Here is an 11,394-nt window from a genome sequence, read left to right on the forward strand (position 1 = left end):
GAAGACTCCCCTTCCTCATGGCCCAGGCCTGCAGTCTGATTCCACCACAGTGCTCAGGGACCTGCCAGGGGGCCTCTCCCACCTGACTTACATACCTTTGGACACCCCTTCAGGAGCCCTGCAGTGGGAAGGGAGGGAGGTTGTGGCTCCACCTCCTGGGACCTGGGCGGTGAGTAGGCATCTCTGTGTCTAAGATGAGCTCGTGACAGCTTCGGGGCCTGCTGGGCCAGATCCTTAGCATTTTTAAGTTTTATTATGACTGCATTTGTTTAAATATATATATATATATATATATATATTTATAGTTCTATTTACCCACCTCCCCCCAGTCCCCTCCCTGGCCCCTAGTTTTTGCCCTTGGCTTTCTGTCTGGTGGACGTGTAGGGCAGCACTGTTTGTGTGCTCTTGTCTGACACCGTTTGGGTGCTGCTGTTCCTTGTGACCCTTCGGGTCTGCTCAGGGGCCAAGGTGGGGCCTGAGTGGCGGCCAGTCAGTGGAGAGCGCCTTGACTTGTAGGGTGCTGGAGAGGCCTTGAGGGGGCCTGCGTGGGCCTCTGAACGGGGTGGTTCTGGGGGCAGGCCCACCTCCTCTTCCTCTACTTCCTCTTCCTCCCCCTCCTCATCGTCACAGCACAGGGCATGGTAGAGCACTTTGTCACTGAACCGCACTCTCTCCCGCGTGCCCGGGGTCCGCTGGGGCAGCTGACCCTTGGCAGGACCAGCGCTGAAGGCCTCCTCACTGGAAGAGTCCGGGGTCTCCACCCGGGGCCCATTGGGGATGGGCATGCCGCCGTTCATGAGCCGGTAGTCAGGGCCGGCGCCTGGCCTTGTGGACTCGGGGCAATCCACGGAGTCTGAGGGGGTGGAGACGTCCAGGAAGGAGCAGAACTCCCAGCTGTCCGAGAGGATGTCAGCTGTCATGAAGTCCAAGTGGCCCAGGTCAAAGGGGCCGCCCACACCCGCCTTGTCACTGCTGGAGGTGCTGCTCACAGTGGCCGTGGTCCAGTCGTCCGGCTCTAGTTCAAAGTCGAAGTCCGAGGTTAGTTTATCGATCTGGCTCACCACCTGGCCAGGGGAGGGGAGAGGAGTGAGAGAGGGCATGCAGGGGCCTGGTACCATCTAAGTGTGAGTGTGTCTCGCCCACCTTGCTAGCTGATGACACCACAGGATGGTCTCGTGACTTGTTGAGGGCCCAGATTGGACCATGATGGGCAGCTTGTTCCTGCCATTCCCATTTCTACTCCTAGTTCCTGGGGTGGAGGCACAGGGGCATGACCTTCTAGCCATTCACCCTGGCCATTTGTACCCTCTCTCCCCCAAAGCCAGTCACTATTCTGAGGGGTTACGCTGGTGCTCAGTGCTTGATCCTCCTTTGGTGGTGGTGGTGGGGGGGAGGTATTTTAAAACTGCTGAGTGAGACCAGCAAATCCACTCAGTAGAGAGAGAGCAAAATCCACCCACCCAACCCTCAGAGAGGAAATGATTAGGGGTCCATGAGGATGATTCTGGCCATGCTTTCTAAAATATCCTGGACCAGCCCTGGTAGTTGGTCAGCCATGGGACCTTATGGATCTCCACGTGCCTTTGCGGACAGGAACACCAGGCTCCTCTCCCTTCTACCATGCCATCCTATGTGCCCAGAGCCTCTTCCCTCCTCTCCTTTCCTCTGACAAGTGGCGATCAACCCTGGCTTCTTGGGGAAGAAATAAAATGAGCATTATTCGATAAGCGATGACATACCATCCACCCTGGACCCAGAGGTCCCTGTTAAATGCACTCAGGGGGAGGCTCAGCTGCAGAAGTCACTGCCCCCTCATCATCCCTTGTCTCAGGAGAGCCTCTCACCTCATCTGGACCACCGTCAGTACATAAATCAGGGACAAAGTCAGTGAGGGGGAAAGGGAAACTCAGAGACACAGGGAGAAGACGGCAGGAGGAGAAACAATGCAGATCAAAAGCAAAACCATCACAACAACAACAAGGCAGAGGGACGGGAGATGAGAAACAAGAGACACAGGTGAGTCACCAAGCCCAGAATCTTCTCCTGGTACTTCTCTGGTGCTCCTTGCTTGGGCCAGAGCAACCAGTCATTTAATGAACACATGAAGTCTCTCATTCAACAAGCCTTTACTGAAGACTAGGGCTATCCAGGGGTGTGTTTTCAAGGAGTGGAAGTGGGGGATGCCCCAAAGTGCAAGAGGAAAGCAAGGGCGGAAATGATGGGTCAGGGGGAGGTGGGGTCAATGCGAAGCCTTTTTGGTCCAGAGTCAGGTGCCCTGGTCAGTTGTTTGCCTCTCTAGGTCTTTGTTTTTCAATCTGTAAATGGGGAGTTGGGTGAACTAGTTTCTCTCCAAGGTTCCTTCCATCTCTGAGATTCTAGGACTCTGAGTGACTTGAGAAGTTGTGTGTGTGTGGGGGGTCATGCCTGGGGATGCCTACTCCCCACGTTCCCAGGCTAGGGGTGGCAGGAACACTTGGCTAAGGCCTACAGAAGAGCTGGGGGAGACAAGAAACCTGGGTTCCAGACTCAGTTTAGATATTGCCCTGTGTGACTATGGGCAAGTCACGTAACCTCCCTGGACCTCAACTTCATTTGCCACTAAGTGACTATGACAGTCTCAGCCCTGCCTCCCTCACAGAGTTTCATGGGGAAAAATAGGAAGAGCTGTGAAAGGGCTCGATGGGGGCACTGGAAACAAAGTGACATCATCTCCCTCTTTGAGTACCTACTATGTATTATGCTTTCTACCTGTGAGTAGAAACTCTCCGGAGTTTACAGATGACAAGCTACCAGGTAGGCACTTGGGAGCTGAGATGTCTGCCTCCGAAGCTCGCTGCAACACTGCACACAAGACTGTGTGGAGCTGCTGTGATTTCTGGGCAGGCAATGGAGACTGGGCCCTGACCTCAAATCTGGTCACCCCTCTCATGCCCCTTTCCCAGAATGGCTCACCCACCTTGGAGAAGCTCCCAAGCCCCAGAAGCCATGGCTCAACTCAAACTCCACCTGAGGGCTGGTGGGACCCTGGCCAAGAGTACAGGGTGTCAAACTCAAGTGTGCATCAACCCAGACCTCAGGTTCTGACTCAGTAGGACTTAGGTGGGGATCCAGAAGATGCATTTCCAATATGCTCCCGGGTCTTGCTGCTGCTGTTGGTTGGTCCAGGATGTGCTTTGAGAACCACTGGCCTAGGATACTGGGGATTTACTGCAGGGCATTGTCAGCCTCAGGAAGGGATCTGTGGTCTCCAGGGCAGCCACACCCTCAAATTAGACTCTCTGATCAAATAGAGCTGCTGATCATCTGCTGCTGCCTACAGGGGGGCGCACAGGCAGGAACCTGGATTAAATGATTCGGCTAAGGCCAAGCCAGGCCCAGCAGCTGGGCCCTAATGTCCTGCCAGGAAGAGCCACAGTGCACAGAGAAGGAGCCCCAATCCTTCAGACCTGGGCATGCTCCCCCACCCAGGAAACCCTTGCCAGCCACCTGCTCAGGAGGCCTGTGCAGCTGTGCCCTTCCTCTTCTCCCTAGAATTCTGGTTGCATCCTGGGTTCAAGTCTCAAGTCTGCCATGTCTTGGCTAAAGGACCAAAGGCAGGCAATTTCCCCTATCCAAGTCTCAGTCTTTTCTCTTCTCACCCAGGTGACGGGGATTTAAGAAATAAATGTGCTTTAAACTCCAGAGACAGCACAACCAAGCACTGAGGAACCTGGGCTCTGGAGCCAGAGCCAGTTCAACCCTGTACTTCTCACTTACCTGCTGTGTGGCTTTAGCCAAGTTACTTGACTTCTCTGCCTGTTTATTCATCAAAGGAGAATTCTAGCAATACCAACACAACATAGATATTGTGAAGACTTAATGACTTCTTGCATGGAAAGCATGCGGAACAAAAGACAATGATATCCAGACTAGTATGTAACCGACTGGGTCCTGGCATCAGGCTTTAAAGCTGATGGGAGTCAGTTCTTCACCAAGGGAATAACACTCTGATGTGGAAATTTCCAGGGTCTGTGGCAAAATCACAGGACACATTGGGCCTTTCAAACCCAAGTACCTGGGTGGCACCTGTATTCCCCTAAGTAGGGCTGTCTCCAGACTGAACAGAAGCAGAAAAGCTTCTAAGAGTCAAATGTTAGGAGGCTCACAGGCAAATCTGAGCTAGTCCATCAGGTAGGATGGTCATACCTGATTGAATGGCATAAGTGAGACTCAGAAAGGGGTGAGATGTTTGCCAAGGGTACCCCATCATATGGGCCTGGATCAGTCCACCCACCCCACTGTCTATCCTGGAAGCCTGATTTCATGGGGTGAGGTAGGGGGCAGGCGTGGGACAGGTCCCATGCTACCTGCCTCGCTTCTTTAGATGTCTTGAAATCTGTGATTTTTCTCTGAGATTTAATAATCATTTTGCCTACATGTAATTTGGGATTGTCTTGGAGTACAGGGAAATAATTATATACACAGAAGGAAAGAGACAGGAAGAAAGAATGGAGAGAGAAGTGGATTTATACAAATCACAGAATCCTAGCCTCAAAGCCAGAAGGGTCTGGGGACACTGTTGAGTCCCCTCTTCTTATTGCACTTGCTGATGGAGAAACTGAGGCCCCAAGACTAGGAGCTGAGCTGAGACCAAGAGTCAGGAGTCCTGACCTACTATACCTGGTACCTCAAGAATAAGAATGACTTGTTCTGGGGGAGGAGGGCAAGAGGGAACATTTCAGAGGAAGAGACAGGGCTGAGGGTAGTGACAGAAGCTGCTGGGGATCCCAGGTCCTATCCCAAGGGTGTCCCCAACTTTTGTCCTGGTCATAGCCTCAGCTTGCCTCCTATAGCCCCCATAGCAACTGAGCCCACCTATAGCCCCCCAGCAACTTCCTGTCCTGTGACTACTGCACACTGTGTGGAATGAACTTTCTAATCAGCCAAGAGGCTCAAATCACCCCTCTGCTTCCAGTGTTTCTCTGCTCCCCTAACTCCTGAAGCTCCTAAACACAACCTCCCAACCCCACCAAGTTTGTCCATGGATCCTGTTCTCGCCTGTAAGCAAGTTCCACTCTGCCAGGACTTCCTCCTCACTTGCCCTTACAATCTCCCCCAGGCTCACTTCTGGCTCTGGGTCTCACCTGGAGAGGTCCCTTCTTCTCTACTCACTCCATCTAAACTCCACAGGGAAGTATTCTCTGATGTCCAGTTGGGAATGGGGTGCCATGAACGCTTCCCAAAGTACTGGCCACCTCTCCTTAAAATCCTCTCCACTATTTATCACTGCCACAATTTTATGTGCTATATGTTATAGTGTGGTTGATGTCTGTCTCTCCGCTAGAGAGTAAGCCCCAGGAGGGAAGGGATTGGGCCAGTCTTGCCCATCATTTCTCCTTAGTTTGGCACAGGGATGGGCACCCTGTTTATAAACAGAGTTATTGAATGGGTGGATGTGTTGAGGTGGAGGCCTTAATAAAAACTGCTCAGGTTTCTTTTCCGAGAGTTCCACAATCCTCAACATTCCTATATTGGCAATCCAGCCCTCCCTCCAGTCCTGCCTGAATCCCCTCTCCAAGGAAAGCACATCTGTGTTCCCTAAGGCTACTGAGGGCGGGGAGCCTCCCTTGTAGCGGAAAAGATTAAGACACAACCTATGAAGCTGTCTGCAGCCTCTGCAGCAGGAGTTTGATTCCCAGCTGGCCAGGGAGCAACCCACATGGTGCAGCAGACCTCTCCTGACTCGCCTGCTGCTCCCCTCAGCAGTGTATTTCAGTCAATTCACTTGTTCTGTTCCCCACTCTGGCTCTGGTGAATCCTTTCACACACACATCCCCCCGCCCCCCGCCCCCGGCCCCCGCACCTCTGGCCTGTACCCCAGCTCTTGTATGCATAAATAAATCTTAAAAAAAAAAAAAAGGCTACTGGGCCAGGACAGAGGACCTGGAGTCCTAGAACCCATATCTCCTGTCCTCCCCAGTCACTGGTCCTGTCACCTCACTTGACAAGCCGCTACCTCCTTCCCTCCCTCCTAGCTCCCTAGGCAGCTGCTTACATAACTGGGGATTCTGCATTATTTATGACCACTGATTATTTTTTAATTCTGTGATTACGTTATTTATTGTCTTCCTGGGGCGGGGGTTGGTGCTGTGGAGTTGAAGAGGGTGGGGAATGAGTTGACCATGATTCATGATTCTCATCCTGCAATTTGGCCTAATTGGCCTGGGAGCTTGGTGAATCTGTCCAGAGGAGGAGAATGCAAAGGGAAAAGGAGGAAAGGAAGGCAGAAAAAAAAAAAAAAAAAACACAACAAGAAGAAAAAATCCGCACAATCTTGCTGAGCTGCGGGTGATAGAGCTGACCCACTTTGGCACAGCTCCGTGGTCCCTAGCCTCTCCCGCTCCAGCTGCTCCCTGGCTGGGTCACATTTATCTCATGCCCGCATGGCCCTTGGCTTGCCCTGCCTGCCTTGCTGAGGGGACTGTGCATTGGGTAGCCGGAGAACAGGGTGCCAAAGGACGGCTCCCTGGTGGGGGCGGGATGCAAATGCTCCTGGATATCCCAGGCTGCAGAAGGGCTGTGTCCCACCCTTTATCCCCTGAGGTGTTTGGCCAAGTAGGTAATTGTGGGCAACATCAGTGGTCATGCCAGAGCCACTTTTGAGCCCCCATGCTAAACAACATCTGGAGAGGGGGAGACCAAGGAGGGGAGAGTCAAGCCCCTGCTCTAGGTAAGCTCAACATGTGGAGGGCCAAGGTGAGCTACTCCTGCCTTTGGAGTCTCCTGATTGGTGGGGAACAGGGAAGGCAATGGGGAGGTAGGTTTTCACTCAGAAACACAACCAGGAGATTCCTGGAGAGTCTGTGAGGTCGTCACTCAGGACAAAAATCCAAATTATATAACTCAACCTCAAGGTTCCCTGCAATCTGACCCTCTACTCCTTTTTTTTTTTTAAAGATTTATTTATTTATGCATACAAGAGCTGGGGTACAAGCCAGAGGTGTGGGGGGTGGTGAGAGGATTCACTAGAGACAGAGTGGGGAACAGAACAGACAGATTGACCGAAGTACACTGCTGAGGGGAGCAGCGGGGCGAGTCAGGAAAGGTCTACTGCGCCATGTGGGTTGCTCCCTGGCTGGCCAGGAATCGAACTTGTGCTGCAGTGGCTGCAGATAGCCTCATAGGTTGTATCTTAACCCCTGCGCCACCAAGGAGGCAACCCCCTCCCCAACTCCTTTAACCTCCTCCTCACTGACTCTACTTCAGCTTCCTTGCTGATCTTGGGCATGTCAAGTACATTTGCTCCTCAGGACCTTTGTACTTACTCCTCTGATTGCTGGAAGACTTCCTGCTCCTCCATATGACTTGTACCCTCACTTCCTTCAGGTTTCTGTTCAAAACCTATCTTGTTGGGGAACCCCCTTTCCATCCTCATCACTGTCACTCTCTAGTCTTGTCCCCTGCTGGAAAAGGATGAGGGTTCCCCATTACTGGAGAAACTGAAGGCTGCCACTGAAGTTGCCTGAGTCCTGGCTCTGACCTCCTTGATCATGGCTAAGAAGCTGGTGTCACACCAAAGGAACAGGGCCATACATAGAATATTTCATTAATAATATCTAACAGGGAGCTAGTTTTGTGCCCATCACAGTGCTAAGTACTCTATACATTCAATTCTCACACCCTGGGCTCAGGGGAATGTGTAAATCTCAGTATCTTCATTTGCAGATCAGAAAACAGAAGCACAGAGAGATAATAAAGTAAGTTTCCCAAGCTGACCCAGCTAGGAGGGGGTTGAGCTTGAATGTGAACCAGAGACGGCTGGCTGCAGAGCCAATGCTCTCAGTTCTGAGGCTGTGCTGCCTGTCTAAATGGAGATCCCCAGAAGTTCAAGTGACTTAGAGTCTGCTGGGATTGGTCTGGCATCCTGGAGATTTAGGGAACATGGGCGAAATGAGGGCTAATGACTGACTGACCATCATATATCCCTCTGCAGCATGATTTTAGCTCTCAAAGCACTTACAGTCCTCATCTCCTCTTGTCCTTTAAACACTTTCTCCCCCAACAGGATGGAACTTGCTCCCATATCCTTGGGAGGCAGTGATGGGGCTCCAGGTGGGGCTTGGGAGCTGCTGCTTATGGGGAGGGTACGGGAGAGGGAACTCCAATTTCTTTAGAAGGGTGAATAGATGTTGACCCCCTACCACATGTCAAGCCCCTGATAAATCCTTGTCAGATCAATCAAGGTGTGAATTATCATCTCCATTCCAGAGATGAGCAGACTAAGGCTAAGGATCTGGGGAGGAAGTGTTTCAGTGGCACTGATCTTTCTGTGAATTTCAGGCTATATGCTCCAAAGGATGAGGAGGGTCTGCAGTGATCCCCGGTATCTGTGAGCTGGGGAAGGGGCACGGCAGATGGAGGAGAATGGCAGAGAGGGACACAGTTCTTCCTCTCAGCTGCCCTTGCTCTTCATCAAGCATCCTGTGTAGCACCCCAGCATCATGCATATGAATCCTGCCTTCACATCTAAGTGCTTTGCTCTCTTGAGAGGAGAACCCAGATGGTGAGCCTTGAGCTGGGGCTGCTTGGGGAGTGGGGTATGACGAGGGAATAATTCTCTGTTACTCTCTGGACCAGAGGCCTACCCATGCCCTGATGAAAAATGCCATACAGAGCGACTGAAGAGAGGCTGGCAGATCCAGCTTTATAGTTCCCTTGGAGTACCAAGAACCAAGATCACAGATTCCAGGGAGGCTGCAATCCTTTACCCCAAACCAGGACCTGACACCCTCACTTGGACACCCAATTCCTGACAAATTCCTTACTTTGTGGCATCTTCTTTTCTGCCTGGACCTCCCAGAGCTTCACCTTCTTCTCCTCTGTTCCTCTTCCCATGTCCAGACCCTGCCTGGGGGGTGGGGGAGCTCTAGGGTCTGGCCCCCTCCCAGCTGGGTGCCATTGGCAGCGGGCAGGCGGTGGCATACGGGGTAGGCTCTGGTTGCTGTAGCAACCTGCCAAAGTCTTGGGTGGCAGCACATGGTCTACAGGGTGTGTGGGGGGAGGGGAATCATCTCTTTTAGTCCTGGCTGAGGCCTCTGGGCTGTATAGCCTGAAGCTCTGGGATTGAGTAAGTGAGTGTATGTGCTGAGAAGAGAGGGAGGGGACATTGAAATGATGTGCAAATAAATCCTAGTGCTTCTGATTTCATCCCCTAGCAGGCCCCCTCATGAGCATAAGGTATCATGTCTACTCTGTCAAAATGCAAACAGGTCACTCATTAGCCCATCTGCTCCAGCCTCAGAACAGATACCAGGAACCTGGATTCTAGGCTTAGTTCTGACACTGGTAGGCTGTGTGACCTTGGACAAGCCCCTGTTCCTCTCTGGGCTTTAGTTTCTTTAAGAGTACACAGACAGGGCTAGTCTGATTGGCTGTGAACTACCTGAAAGCCCTGGATGGCTATTCGGGAGGGGGAAGGCAGATGCTGGGAGATGCTCCGTTGGGGGTAGGTAGACTGTGCTGTGTCACAGACAGCTTACAGACACTTTTGGCTCTTTCTGGGGGGGTGGTTGGGGGGCCTGCTTGGCCATAAGTCCCCTGGTCCTGCCCAAGGCCGAGAATTTCACAAAACATCCGAAATAAGATGGGAGGCTGGTGAGGGATGAGGTAGGAATTATAATCTGCCCCATGAGGTTGGGGGAGGATGGATTGCTCAGGGCATCTCGCCTTTGATCTCCAAATTATATTCTCCAAAGATGTTCATCCCAGTCCATCAGTAAAAGCACCACTATCTCTCTTTACCTGAAGCAACAACCATTCCCGTCTTCTGAGAAGGGACAGCCTGGCTGGCTCTAGGAGGTGGACCTTTGGCAAAGGGGCTGCCCTGCCCAACCTCTGCTCCTGTTCCAGCATCGTTATACTCCCCTCCACTACGAACATAGCTCCCTTCAAATCCCTTCTGCTCCTTGGCTTTCAGGCCATGCTGGGATATCACCACTGACAGTCCCACGTCTTAACCCTCCTAGAACCCTCCATCCTCCCCCACCACTGCCTGGGGAGAATTCTGAGCCCATAACTCCAGTTCAATCACTCTCCCAGCCTTCTCTGCAGGGGCCCTGGTTACAAGGAGCTGAAATTTGCCTAAAGCCCACCTGGCTGGTATAATGGCACCCAGTGGGCAAATTCAGGCCAGCGGCTCAGAACGCTGGTCATGCATTTTGGGCTCGAACACAGCCCAGGGAGCAGGGCTGAGGACATGTGTACCTCATTACTCCAGCAATGTGGGAAGCAGTAATTAAACCAGGCTCCACTTAGACAGAGAGGGACACACATCCTAGGATCTCTCTGTGACTTTTCAGCCTTTGCAGAGAAAACACATTCAGAATGGTGGGATGGGGATGTAGCATCTCCTTAGAGGAGATTCTTGCCCCTGCCAATGCACACAGGAAGTCTGATAGCCACCAGCAGCCCTCTAGACCCAATCCCATCCATGGAAAAGGAGGGTGCAGCTGGCTTTAATTTTTCTAGGATCAAGGGTTCTGAGTATATGTCTTATCTCTGGCACAGGGAGTGGGGAGGTGGGGTGGGAGAGAAGGTGCCCTGAGCTGGACTTTGAGAATTGGATACTGCCTCTGTAGGGCCATCCACACTCTCCCAAGGTCCCTTGTGATCAGGTCAGATTCTGGGGTGAAAGATCAGATTGGGTCTGAGAAGAGAGTTTCTCACTGAGGCTGTGCTGGGATTTGGTCTTCACTGGGCACCTGGCAGCCCTGAGTGTTAACCACACAGCCATGGCTCCACAACATGCTGCCCCCGCAGTGTCTGCATCGCCAAACCCTCTCCGGCCCTGGGGGTTGGTGAGATTTCTAGCAAAGCAGATCTGGGGAAAGGAGATAAGGAGAAGGAGGTACCCAGCACGTGCACACAGCTATGTGCGTATACAAACACGGATATATGAACATGTTTTTGTGCCAGGCGTAGAAAAACTGGCCTAGGGCCTGCCTGGTCCCTTACTCACCTCCCTGAGCTCCTTGGCCACCTCCTTGAGCTCCCGCAGGATGCCCTCAAGCTGTCCGATGACCATCTTCATGCGTTGTCGAATCCTCTCCCGCTCGCCACCGCTGCTGGGGTCGTCACTGGGCTGCCCGAGGTCCGGGGTGCCCCGAATGTTCATCCTTCACCAGGTGGCCGCAGGCCTGCCCATACTCCCCCCAGCCAGGCACACACTGCGTCTGCCTCCACGGAGCCCCCCTCGGCCGGGCAGAGCTCCACATCTTAACGGCCCCCCAACTCACTCTGGCCCTGGGTGGCTGTCACCCAGTCCCTGCCCCCTACCACCTGCCTCCTCTGCCTCTGGGTGGGGAATGGAACACCCAGAGGGAGACAAAGTCTGACAGAGGGGGTCAAGGTGAGGAC

The 11,394-nt window shown here is 52.7% G+C and overlaps 1 protein-coding gene across 1 annotated transcript; it reads right to left on the bottom strand.

The window, feature by feature from the left end:
• Nucleotides 1-344: 344 nt before the first annotated feature.
• Nucleotides 345-11,152, bottom strand: INSYN1 (inhibitory synaptic factor 1; the record flags this gene model as incomplete). The annotated part of the gene is made up of 2 exons (XM_084239497.1): nucleotides 345-1,064; nucleotides 10,997-11,152. The coding sequence occupies 2 exons, from the start codon at nucleotides 11,150-11,152 to the stop codon at nucleotides 345-347; spliced, it is 876 nt and encodes a 291-aa protein (XP_084095623.1).
• Nucleotides 11,153-11,394: the final 242 nt, after the last annotated feature.

The sequence above is a fragment of the Talpa europaea genome (assembly GCF_964194135.1).
Source record: "Talpa europaea genome assembly, chromosome: 8".
NCBI classification, from domain to species: domain Eukaryota; kingdom Metazoa; phylum Chordata; class Mammalia; order Eulipotyphla; family Talpidae; genus Talpa; species Talpa europaea.